Raw genomic sequence first — 13,838 nt, 5'->3', positions numbered from 1 at the left:
TAAAAATCGGGAGGATTGGTGCTCATGTGCCAAAGTCACTTTTCGATGAATTTTCTGCTATTAGTTGTTAGATTGATCCACTGAAAGGCAGTGTGCTAAATCAGCGTTAATCAGAACATTATTCTACATGCTTCACCTTATCCAGACGGATGCCCAGTTAAATCATTGTATTCTGATGGTTATGCACATGAAAATGTTCCAAATCACCAAAATGATACTTATTCCTAATTTTTTTTTATTCCTTTAACTTAGGCAGTTAAAGCACTTTTTAATGTTCATTTCTACCAGCCTCGGTGAACGCAAATAAATAAATAAATCAAACGAATCCTATGGATCTTAATAGTTTGAAACCTATCTCATTCAAATTCAGTGGAGATACTTCAAGCGGAGGGCAAGGCTTACTGATGGTAGTATGCCGCATTCATAATAGGATCCTATAGTTGAAAAACAACTGAAGTTATCAGCTAATACAGGATTCCAAGATCCACGAAACAGGCACGCAAAAACCATAGATTTGATGTTGCCCTAGATATGGCTTGGATCTTCCTTAGGTGGTACAAATGGCAACTCGATCAGGATTGCCTCATGGTAACAATAACAACTCACGACCATCGTCAATGAGAGCGCTAGATCCTCATCGGAGGCTCATCATATTGGTAGTAGCAGCAGCACAAGCATGCCGCTCAGTTTGCACGGCCTTGGATAACATCGAAGCCGACCTCGTCAGCATCTGTGGCCTGCAGTTCCACCTGGATGCCATCAAGCTCCCTCTTGAACCTCTCCTTGGAGCTCGCGTAGATCATCTTGCTCCTCACGCGTGCTGTATCAGGAGACCTGCATCAACAGTCAAAGCGAATCAGATACTATAATATTGCATCATAGTGGAGATCGGTGAACTGAAGAAAAGATGAAGAAAGTACTAACCATGCAACGAAGAATATCTTGCTCTTCTGGCAGTTCTCCTCGGTAACAAAGTCATAGTCGAATATGGCATATCTGCATTCATTGGCAGGGAGGCTAGCGGCGAAATCATCGTAGTTCAGGATGGGCTCCCCGACCTTCTCCACAACAACCATCTTCTTCTTATCATCTATCTTGTAGATGATGAAGCGGTGGGTTCTCTTCGCCTTCAGCTCCAGGAACCTGAGCTTGCATTCGTCGTCCACAGCCATGCCTGATGCCGCGTTCGCCTGGAGTAGAAGGGCAGTACAGTTAGTCATCAGGTTAAGGAAATAGACACTTTGTGCACCTGTAAAAGAGTACTTCCGAAAGAAATGTTGGTGAGCACAATTGACCAGGAGATGCTGCTGCATCATGGCAACTGCAATTAGCTGCACCTTTCTAAGAGTAAGATTAGATGTAGATAGTTGCCCTGTAACTATCATCTGAACCAAACCAATTCATTGCAGATGCCTGTCAGGATAGTGGCTGTCAAACGAACGGAATTCCATGAAATGGACCTATTCAGTGGACCCGAACCTCAGCTGGCTGAACGTCGACACACAAGCTAATAAGGCAATTCACAGGTACACATCCAACAAAGATTCTGAATGCTTGCAGACAGAAAATGTAACACCATGACCAAGGACCATGCTGGATGTCATATAAAAACAGTGGTATGAGATGTCTCGTGCGTCTTCCTCCGACTCTCTTCCATGTAATGCACCATCGGTGGCAAGCTGTTAAGCACCGGCACTCATTTTAAGAAAGCAGGAAGAGTAATAATGTCTTTTCTCGAGTTGTCAAGAGGCTATTCGCACATCACAAATCCATGAAAGATCTCATCACTGGACTTTGACAGAACACACTACAGATGGAACCAATAAACTACATGACTAGTGCAATAAACTTTGCAGGGTTGGCATCGCCCATACTTGAGGTTTCCTAATCCTGAGACAACATGGGTCAACGACTACTCATCTATACAAATTAAAGCGCCACCATTACAAATAGAGGGACTGAAATGAGGGTATATATCTCAATCCATGTAAACTTTTAGGCCCGTCAGTAGATTCAGAGCAGAGCAAATACTTAAAACTGAATCTAAAAAAAAAACAAGAAGAGCCTGAAACTCTCTGGCTGTACCGGACGAATCCGACGCCAAACTGAAGGCATCTTGTCAATCGCCAGGAACCGAGGACCCGAAGTTGATGCTAAATCGCGCGCATTCAGAAGAGATCTTACATGTCAGGGATCGATCGAAAATCGCCAATATAACTACTAATACTACCACAAATACTACTGGAGGAAGATAATTGGAACCGTGAGGAGTGAGGACGACAAAGCATACAAAAGCAACTCGAGTTTCAGCAAGAAAACTGAAAAGGAGGCACCACTCTTTAGAAATAGAAATAAACCTAGCGCTTACAGTGAATACATAGATGTGTACTGTATACAACCGCAAGAATGAAGAACTGATTAAGAACAGATTTTCGCCAAAAAAGACATCTAGATATTTTTTAACAGATAGAATTGCATACCATTTCGGCCGCCTCGGGGACGACCACGCGGGGAAGAGACGGATGCAGAGACTTGGATATCTCCCTCGCTTCTCTCTCTCTCTCTGGTGCGGCTGCTGCTTGGAGAGGTGTGTGGGGCTGGCTCGGGGGATGATGGGCGTGGGTGGTGGGAGGAGGGCGGTGTGGTATTTGTGTGTGGGAGTCGCGTGGAATGGACGCGCGGTTCGCGGCATATTTTCTTTTTCCTCCTCGCGCCATTTCTACTTTTCGGTGACGGGCACCGACCGCGGGCCCCATGCGCCAGAGATATTCTTTTATATTTTTATGGAAAAAAGAGAAATTTTTCGTCTGTTGCGCTTGGTCCTCGTGCAGCGCCCACACCAGCCACCCGTAGTGTCCGTGTGCTCCCTGAACCGTTAGGACATCTCGAACTCGAAGGGGACGACAGATTGCTCCTTAAATATATTCTGTTCGTGCATCCGTTTGCGTCTGTGTGTACTTGGACGATCTATTTTTGGATTTGCAACATATTTAAAATGTATAGAAACTACTACATAGAAACTATACACAGTAGTTGTAGAAACCTAGACTACTTGCTGCCCGACGGCCCGACCCCGTCGTTGCATTTCTCCCTCGTCTACTTCTCCGTCGCCTGCCATGCGGCCGCTAGGGCTTGGTGCGCCTCCACGTCCTCTAGCAGGCACAGCCGCAGCCTTGCGTTCGCGGCGTCGTCCCTAAGCATTTGGAAGGAGTTGACTAACGTCCTCTGCTCCGCCGCCTTCTCCTCCGGGGTAGGCGCATCAGGGCTATCGGAAGACCATCAGATGCCGGAGTCGTCGTCCTCTGCGGTGGCCGACACCCTGCGGCGTTCCATCTCAGCGTCGGACACCGCGTGGGCTGCCCGCTCCTCCTATGTCCCTGACCGAGTCGAGGAATTCGTCGGTGCTGCCGTCGTCGAACTCCTCGTCGGAGCTTGAGGCCGGGGGAGGTGGAGGTGGAGGCGGAGGCGCGGCAACCTTACCGCGGCCGGCGCTGCTCATGGTGGCAAAGGTGGAGGTTGAGCGGCGGCTAGGGTTTAGTGTGGGAGGAGATGAGAAGCGCGCGCCCCTGTTTATATAGGTCGGAGGCAGGCGACGGCCGCGACACGCATGGCATCGCTATTAATTCGTGCGCAGAGGTAGGCGACGGCCGCGCGCCACACGAGGCACCGCCATTTACACGGCCGCAGACTGCCGAAGTGACGTCTCGGCGCCAATACTGGCGCCGGTGAGAAGACGCATCTAGGTTGGGTCACTGCCAGGCGGGCCCAACGAAACATCCGCCAGATGCAAGTGGACACTTTGCGCGTCCGCGCAGCGTCCGCCGCGACGCATCCGAGGCGTATATTTGGGCCAGGTTTGCGTCGCCGCGGAGGCCCGGTCACTATGCGTCACCCCGCTGGAACGTGTACCGGACGCATTTTCGGCCCGACCGGACGCAAACGGACGCTGAGCTCACGCGGGTTTGCGTCGCCCCGTTGGAGATACCCTTAGGCCATCTCCAACGCGGGTACCCATCCCGTGCCCGCGCGTTCGGATGAGTCAAACCGGATAAAACGCGGCCCAACGCGCGAAACCATCCCTAAAATGGATGGTCGCGGCGTCCGGGACGACCCTAACCCGGCTCAAATGTGGGCCTCGTTTGCGTGGTCGCGGACGGAGAGCGCTGGCCGCTCGCGTCCTCCTCTTGTCCTTCCCTGGCCGACGTGCATAGGGAGATAACTTCATTTTTCATTAAAATTAGACATATTACTTTTTTTAATACTACCTACTACTAGGCTAGCTGCCTACTCGCCGCCGACTCGTCGCCACAGTCGTGGATTTCACTCGATGCTGGCGGCCTGTTACTCGTGCGGATTCCACTCCAGCTTTATCAGCTGGGTGGCCCAGCGGCGGCCGCCCGCCGGCGTTCCTTCGCGTCCGCCCTCCTCCTGGCCCTCCCCGTCGCTTCGACGCGCTCGCGCTCCGCCTTCTGCGGCGTCACGGCCTGCTTCTCCCACGACCCGAGCTCCCTGAGCGATGAGCTCATTCTTCTGACCGATGAGGTCATCTAAACGGCGGCGACCGGCTCGGACGGAGGCCTTGTGCTCCCTCGTCTCGCGCGTGAGCTCGGAACATCTCAAATGAGATGGAGATAAAACAAGAGAGAGGGAGAGAGAAAGCAACCACATAAAACAAGGAAGGCAAATAAAACCCAAATGAAATTTTGATAAGAACCAAAAGTGGCATAATGAGATGCATGAATGCAATATGATGCACAAAACAAAAACAACAATCAAAATCTAATAGGGGTATTTTCCTGGGCCGCTACAGTTGGCCACAAACCGGCTAAGTTTTCTCACGACAAACGAGATATCAGGCCTCATAGCGCAAGCTAAATACACGAGTGAACCAATGATTTGAGAGTATCTCAATTGATATCTAGTTACATTCTCATTCTTTCGAAGCAAAACACTAGGATCATAAGGTGTGGGAGAAGATTTGCAATTGGCATAGCCAAATCTGCTCAACACACCCTTCTTAACATAATGAGATTGCACGAGGGTAATCCCATTATTCCCATCTCTCAACAGCTTGATGTCCATGATAACATCAATTTCTCCAAGATCTTTCATGTCGAAACACTGAGATAAGAAGGTTGTGACCTCCTCGGTCACTTTAAGACTTGTCCCAAAAAATAGTATGTCATCCACATACAAACATAGAACAACCCCCTCACCCCCATCATGGCGGTAGTACACGCATTTCTCGGCTTCATTAGCAACAAATCCACGGATATCAAAGTTCTTTCAAACTTCTCATACCATTGTTTGGGGGCTTGTTTGAGACCATGCAAAGATTTCTTTAACTTACATACCTTTCTTTCTTGAACTTCTTGTACAAAACCATTAGGTTGTTCCATGTGAATTTTCTCGTCCAACTCTCCATTTAGGAAAGCCATCTTAACATCCATTTGATGGACGATAAGACAGTGTGAGGTAGCCAATGATAGTAGTACTCGAATGGTGGAAAATATCGCCACATGTGAGTAGGTATCGAAGAAATCTCCGCCTTCATTTTGCGTATAGTCTTTAGCCACAAGCCGAGCTTTGTACTCTTCTCAATAGTACCACCAACTCGAAATTTCTTATTAAATACCAATTTACATCCTACTTGTTCGCACCCATAAGGACGCCCAGTTAACTCCCATGTTCATTAACCAAGACATAATCCATCTCGCTTTGAGTCGCTTCCTTCCAATAGTCTGCATCAGGAGATGCGAGAGCTTGCAAATGGTAGTGGAAGTATGTAATATCCCAGAACATAGGACCAACGAAGGGTAGATTTAGAAATGGGATGTGCATTTCATCACAAAACGGGGGAAATTTTCGCGCTTTATTGTATAAAACCTAAGAGGGATCGAGGTTTCTCTCTCGTTGCTATTAGGGTTAGAGCAATGTGAGTGCTATGAATTTCGACATGACCTCTTTTGAAACTTAGAGTTTTGGGTGAATATTTGATTTGGCATATCAAATTGGATTTCAAACAAAATAAGTATAAAGTAAACAATATATAAATGAATTATGAATTCATAATTCAAAGCCACATCACGAATATACAAATAATTCAAAATCATATCACATTTACACAAATAACTCATAAGTGAATATCAAATATTTACAAAAGCTCATAAGCAAAACTTTGAACTTTATTGATCATACACACATAATTACATTGTCTTTACAATATTCAATATACAAGAATGAGTAATAAGATAAAGAAATGAAGATTACATCAAATGAATTATTTCAATACTAAAGTCTTCATCCATTCTTCACTTTGAGCTTCTCCAAAGCTTGGTATATCTTGGAACCTGTATAAGAAGAGAAAATGGAAGGATTTGTCCAGTAACAAGTGTCATTAACACTTGGCAGTAAAAAATAACCAAAAATACATCTGTTAAGCCTTGGCGGGGAGGGATCAAGTCCCAACCAAAGCCAAAGGGGAGCCTGATACGTCTCCAACGTATCTATAGTTTATGATGTTCCATGCTTGTTTTATGACAATACCTACATGTTTTGTTCACACTTTATATCGTTTTGATGCGTTTTCCGGAACTAACCTATTGACGAGATGCCGAAGTGCCAGTTCCTATTTTCTGCTGTTTTTGGTTTCAGAAATCCTAGTAAGGAAATATTCTTGGAATTGGACGAAATCAACGCCCAGCATCTTATGATTCCACGAAGCTTCCAGAACACCGGAGAGGCACCAGAGGGCAGCCCTGTGGGCCCCACACGTGTGGGCGGCGCGGCCAAGGAGCCAGGCGCGCCCCCTACTGTCTGGTGGCCCCAGACCCCCTCCGACTCCGATTCTCCGCCTATTTAAGCCGTCCTGACCTAAAAACTTCGGACGAAAAAGCCACGGTACGAGAAACCTTCCAGAGCCGCCGCCATCGCGAAGCCAAGATCTGGGGGACAGAAGTCTCTGTTCCGGCACTCCGCCGGGACGGGGAAGTGCCCACGGAAGGCATCTCCATCGACACCACCGTCATCTTCATCACCTCTGTTGTCTCCCATGAGGAGGGAGTAGTTCTCCATCGAGGCTAAGGGCTGTACCGGTAGCTATGTGGTTAATCTCTCTCCTATGTACTTCAATACAATGATCTCATGAGCTGTCTTACATGATTGAGATTCATATGATGATCTTTGTATCACTATTAATCTATGTGCTACTCTAGTGATGTTATTAAAGTACTCTATTCCTCCTCCATGATGTAATGGTGACAGTGTGTGCATCATGTAGTACTTGGCGTAGTTTATGATTGTGATCTCTTGTAGATTATGAAGTTAACTATTACTATGATGGTATTGATGTGATCTATTCCTCCTTTCATAGTATGATGGTGACAGTGTGCATGCTATGTTAGTACTTGGTATAATTGCGTTGGTCTATCATGCACTCTAAGGTTATATAAATATGAACATCGAATGTTGTGGAGCTTGTTAACTCCGGCATTGAGGTGCTCTTGTAGCCCTACACAATTAATAGTGTTCATCATCCAACAAGAGAGTGTAGAGTGGTTTTATTATGTGATCAATGTTGAGAGTGTCCACTAGTGAAAGTATGGTCCCTAGGCCTTGTTTCCGAATAGAAAAGCTACAGCACAAAGATTCCTATCTCCCACATCAACTGCACGCCAGCAAGTATTTTCTGGTGCCATTGCCGGGGAGGTCACCGTTTATTTACTGTTCCACTGCATATTTACTCGCTGCCATATTTTATTCAGATTGCTATTACCGCTCATATACATCCATATTACTTGTATTTCACTATCTCTTCGCCGAACTAGTGCACCTATACATGTGACAAGTGTATTAGGTGTGTTGGGGACACAAGAGACTTCTTGCATTGTGATCGCAGGGTTGCTTGAGAGGGATATCTTTGACCTCTTCCTCCCTGAGTTTGATAAACCTTGGGTGATCTACTTCAGGGAAAACTTGATGCTGTTCTACAAACCTATGCTCTTGGAGGCCCAACACTGTCTACAGGAAAAGAAGCGTAAGTAGACATTAAGCTATTTTCTGGCGCCGTTGCCGGGGAGGAAAGGTAAAAGGCACTCACACTCCGGTCCCAGGTAACTAAGTTATTTTCTGGTGCCGTTGTAAGTGCTCGAAGCTATTTCCTTTAGATCCTGCAATTGCATATTTTTGTTTCTTATTTTACACTAGTAAGGCATAATGGAAAACAACTGTGAGCTTTTTAATCTATTTCCTGAGTTAAGACATGGATGGTTTGATGCAAAAATTAAAAAACCTATGGAACATATTAGTATGAACGCTTTGAACACCATTGTTGCTAATGATATGGAAAATTCTAAGCTTGGGGAAGCTGGTTTTGATGAGCATGATATTTTTAGTCCCCCAAGCATTGAGGAGAAAATTTACTTTGATGATACTTTGCCTCCTATTTATGATAATTATAATGATAGTGGTCTTTTGGTGCCACCTACTATGGAGGATAAATTCTATTATGATTATACTATGCCTCCTACACTTGATGAGAATAATAATGATAGCTACTTTGTTGAATTTGCTCCCACTACAATTAATAAGAATGACTATGCTTATGTTGGGAGTAGTAATTATTTTATGCATGAGACTCATGATAAGAATGCTTTATGTGATACTTATATTGTTGAGTTTGCTCATGATGCTACTGGATATTATTATGAGAGAGGACAATATGGTTGTAGAAATTTTCATGTTACTAAAACACCTCTCTATATGCTGAAATTTTTGAAGTTACACTTGTTTTATCTTTCTATACTTGTTGCATTATGCTTCATGAATTTGTTTATTTACAAGATTCCTTTTCATAGGAAGTGGGTTAGACTTAAATGTGTTTTAAATTTGCTTCTTGATGCTCTCTTTTGCTTCAACTCTTATTTCTTGGGAGTGCATCATTAAAATTACTGAGCCCATCTTAATGGCTATAAAGAAAGCACTTCTTGGGAGATAACCCATGTGTTATTTTGCTACAATACTTTTGTTTTATATTTGTGTCTTGGAAGTTGTTACTACTGTAGCAACCTCTCCTTATCTTACTTTATTGCATTGTTGTGCCAAGTGAAGTCTTTGATAGTAAGGTTGATACTAGATTTGGATTACTGCGCAGAAACAGATTTCTGTCTGTCACGAATTTGGGCAGTGTTCTCTGTAGGTAACTCAGAAAAATCTGCCAGTTTACGTGCGTGATCCTCAGATATGTACTCAACTTTCATTCAATTTGAGCATTTTCATCTGAGCAAGTGCAGTGCCTCTAAAAAATTCGTCTTTACGGACTGTTCTGTTTTGACAGATTCTGCCTTTTATTTCGCATTGCCTCTTTTGCTATGTTGGATGGATTTCTTTGTTCCATTAACTTCCAGTAGCTTTGGGCAATGTCCAGAAGTGTTAAGAATGATTGTGTCACCTCTGAACATGTGAATTTTTTATTATGCACTAACCCTCTAATGAGTTTTTTTTTAGTTTGGTGTGGATAAAGTTTTCAAGGGTCAAGAGAGGAGGATGATATATGATTAAGAAGAGTAAAAAGTCTAAGCTTGGGGATGCCCCGGTGGTTCATCCCTGCATATTTCAAGAAGACTCAAGCATCTAAGCTTGGGGATGCCCAAGGCATCCCCTTCTTCATCAACGATTTATCAGGTTTCTTCGCTTGAAACTATATTTTTATTCTGTCACATCTTATGTACTTTACTTGGAGCGTCTGTTTGTTTTTATTTTTGTTTTGTTTGAATAAATTCATGCTTGTGTGGGAGAGAGACACGCTCCGCTTGTTCATATGAACACTAGTGTTCTTAGCTTTACTTTTAATGTTCATGGCGAAGGTTGAAACTGCTTCATTAATTGTTATATGGTTGGAAACAGAAAATGTTACATGTGGTAATTGGTATGATGTCTTGAATAACTTGATACTTGGCAATTGTTGTGCTCAAATAGATCATGTTTAAGCTCTTGCATCATATACTTTGCACCTATTAGTGAAGAAATACATAGAGCTTGCTAAAATTTGGTTTGCGCGATTGGTCTCTCTAAAGTCTAGATATTTTCTAGTAAGGGTTTGAAGAACAAGGAAGACAGTGTAGAGTCTTATAATGCTTGCAATATGTTCTTATGTAAGTTTTGTTGTACTGGTTCATACTTGTGTTTGCTTCAAACAACCTTGCTAGCCTAAGCCTTGTATTGAGAGGGATTATTTCTCATGCATCCAAAATCCTTGAGCCAATAACTATGTCATTTGTGTCCACCATACCTACCTACTACATGGTATTTCTCTGCCATTCCAAAGTAAATTGCTTGAGTGCTACCTTTAAATTTCTATCCTTTGTCTTTGCAATATATAGCTCATGGGAAAAATAGCTTAAAAACTATTGTGGTATTGAATATGTACTTATGTATCTTATTTCTTATTAAGTTGCTTGTTGTGCGATAACCATGTTTCTGGGGACGCCATCAACTACCCTTTGTTGAATATCATGTGAGTTGCTATGCATGTTCGTCTTGTCTGAAGTAAGGGTGATTTATCATGAGTTGAATGGTTTGAGTATGCATATTGTTAGAGAAGAACATTGGGCCGCTAACTAAAGCCATGATCCATGGTGGAAGTTTTAGTTTTGGACAACAATCCTCAATCTCTTATGAGAATATTATCTGTTGTTGAATGCTTATGCATTAAAGAGGAGTCCATTATCTATTGTCTATGTTGTCCCAGTATGGATGTCTAAGTTGAGAATAATCAAAAGCGAGAAATCCAATGCGAGCTTTCTCCTTAGACCTTTGTACAGGCGGCATAGAGGTACCCCTTTGTGATACTTGGTTAAAACATATGTATTGCAATGATAATCCATGTAAATCCGAGCTAATTAGGACAAGGTGCGGGCACTATTGGTATACTATGCATGAGGCTTGCAACTTGTAGGATATAATTTACATAATGCATATGCTTTATTACTACCGTTGACAAAATTGTTTCTTGTTTTCAAAATAAAAGCTCTAGCACAAATATAGCAATCAATGCTTCCCTCTTCGAAGGGTCATTCTTTTACTTTAATGTTGAGTCAGTTTACCTACTTCCTTCCATCTTAAAAGCAAACACTTGTGTCAACTGTGCATTGATTCTTACATGCTTACTTATTGCACTTATTATTTTACTTTATGTTGATAGTTATCCATGAGATATGCATGTTGAAAGTTGAAAGCAACCGCTGAAACTTAATCTTCCTTTGTGTTGCTTCAATGCCTTTATTTAGAATTTATTGCTTTATGAGTTAACTCTTATGCAAGACTTATTGATGTTTGTCTTGAAAGTACTATTCATGAAAAGTATTTGCTATATGATTCAATTGTTTAGTCATTGTCTTTACCATTGCTTTGAATCGCTGCATTCATCTCATATGCTTTACAATAGTATGATCAAGATTATGTTGGTAGCATGTCACTTCAGAAATTATTCTTTTATCGTTTACCTACTCGAGGACGAGTAGGAACTAAGCTTGGGGATGTTGATACGTCTCCAACGTATCTATAATTTCCGATGTTCCATGCTTGTTTTATGACAATACCTACATGTTTTGTTCACACTTTATATCGTTTTGATGCGTTTTCCGGAACTAACCTATTGACGAGATGCCGAAGTGTCAGTTCCTGTTTTCTGCTATTTTTGGTTTCAGAAATCCTAGTAAGGAAATATTCTCGGAATTGGACGAAATCAATGCCCAGCATCTTATAGTTCCACGAAGCTTCCAGAACACCGGAGAGGCACCAGAGGGGAGCCTTGTGGGCCCCACACGTGTGGGCGGCGCGGCCAAGGAGCCAGGCGCGTCCCCCTACTGTCTGGTGGCCCCAGACCCCCTCTGACTCCGATTCTCCGCCTATTTAAGCCATCCTGACCTAAAAACTTCGGACGAAAAAGCCACGGTACGAGAAACCTTCCAGAGCCGCCGCCATCGCGAAGCCAAGATCTGGGGGACAGAAGTCTCTGTTCCGGCACGCCGCCGGGACGGGGAAGTGCCCCCGGAAGGCATCTCCATCGACACCACCGCCATCTTCATCACCGCTGCTGTCTCCCATGAGGAGGGAGTAGTTCTCCATCGAGGCTAAGGGTTGTACCGGTAGCTATGTGGTTAATCTCTCTCCTATGTACTTCAATACAATGATCTCATGAGCTGTCTTACATGATTGAGATTCATATGATGAGCTTTGTATCACTATTAATCTATGTGCTACTCTAGTGATGTTATTAAAGTACTCTATTCCTCCTCCATGATGTAATGGTGACAGTGTGTGCATCATGTAGTACTTGGCGTAGTTTATGATTGTGATCTCTTGTAGATTATGAAGTTAACTATTACTATGATGGTATTGATGTGATCTATTCCTCCTTTCATAGTATGATGGTGACAGTGTGCATGCTATGTTAGTACTTGGTATAATTGCGTTGGTCTATCATGCACTCTAAGGTTATTTAAATATGAACATCGAATGTTGTGGAGCTTGTTAACTCCGACATTGAGGTGCTCTTGTAGCCCTACACAATTAATAGTGTTCATCATCCAACAAGAGAGTGTAGAGTGGTTTTATTATGTGATCAATGTTGAGAGTGTCCACTAGTGAAAGTATGATCCCTAGGCCTTGTTTCCGAATAGAAAAGCTACACCACAAAGATTCCTATCTCCCACGCCAACTGCACGCTAGCAAGTATTTTCTTGTGCCATTTCCGGGGAGGTCACCGTTTATTTACTGTTCCACTGCATGTTTACTCGCTGCCATATTTTATTCAGATTGCTATTACCGCTCATATACATCCATATTACTTGTATTTCACTATCTATTCGCCGAACTAGTGCACCTATACATCTGACAAGTGTATTAGGTGTGTTGGGGACCCAAGAGACTTCTTGCATTGTGATCGCAGGGTTGCTTGAGGGGATATCTTTGACCTCTTCCTCCCTGAGTTCGATAAACCTTGGGTGATCCACTTAAGGGAAAACTTGCTGCTGTTCTACAAACCTCTGCTCTTGGAGGCCCAACACTGTCTACAGGAAAAGAAGCGTGAGTAGACATTAGAGCCCAGCAGCTTTTCTCCATCATGAGCAAGGGGAGAAGGGCTTGATAGCACAGCACACACACACACAAGTGCTATTGACCAAGGAGCACATCACCTTGTGCTATAAATAGCACACTGCTTAGAGATAGGGTTGGATTCATCAGAATAGCAAGAAGAAAACCAAGAACAGCTCTAGAAACGCCAGAAGAGCATTTCCATATTCATCCAGAGAATCAATCCCAAAAACCAAACCCAACCATCCATAGATCATGGTGACCTAAGGCAAGATCAACCAGGAGCTAGTAGGTGAAGGGTTGTTGGTCAAATCAACTATCCAGGAGCACTGCACCAACATAAAATATCTATCTAGGAGCTGGAGCAAGGTATACATCATACCTGGATTGATCTCATGATCAAATCCATCATAAGAATGCTCATACACACACTTGGTGTGGATCAGATGATCCACATGGTATATCATCACTTGGTATTTACCAAGTGATGCTAGGAAGAAGAGGCTAGACCAAGAACTAGATATCTAGTCACTGGATATGTATAGGTATATCTAGTACTAGCCATCCAAGACACTAGAACAACTAGAACAGTGGCCAACTAATTAACCTAGCACCATATGGTGTATTGAACCATAAGATCAACCCAGTTTTCATCAAGAGCATCCTTAGGGCATTCATACAAATGTTCCCAACTGTGGATATTGTTTATCTTTTCATAAAACCCACCAGATGGCCAGATAAGA

The 13,838-nt window shown here is 43.4% G+C and overlaps 1 protein-coding gene across 1 annotated transcript; it reads right to left on the bottom strand.

Moving 5' to 3' along the window:
• Nucleotides 1–340: 340 nt before the first annotated feature.
• On the bottom strand, nucleotides 341–2,638 carry LOC127320910 (actin-depolymerizing factor 7). Its single transcript, XM_051349987.2, has 3 exons — nucleotides 2,481–2,638; nucleotides 925–1,190; nucleotides 341–834 (listed from the first exon to the last, which is right to left on the bottom strand). The coding sequence occupies exons 1-3, from the start codon at nucleotides 2,481–2,483 to the stop codon at nucleotides 684–686; spliced, it is 420 nt and encodes a 139-aa protein (XP_051205947.1). The 5' UTR covers nucleotides 2,484–2,638; the 3' UTR covers nucleotides 341–683.
• Nucleotides 2,639–13,838: the final 11,200 nt, after the last annotated feature.

This window comes from Lolium perenne, chromosome 1 (genome assembly GCF_019359855.2).
Source record: "Lolium perenne isolate Kyuss_39 chromosome 1, Kyuss_2.0, whole genome shotgun sequence".
NCBI lineage: Eukaryota > Viridiplantae > Streptophyta > Magnoliopsida > Poales > Poaceae > Lolium > Lolium perenne.
Note: the sequence above shows the minus strand (reverse complement) of the source record. Positions and strands in the feature narration are given on the sequence as shown.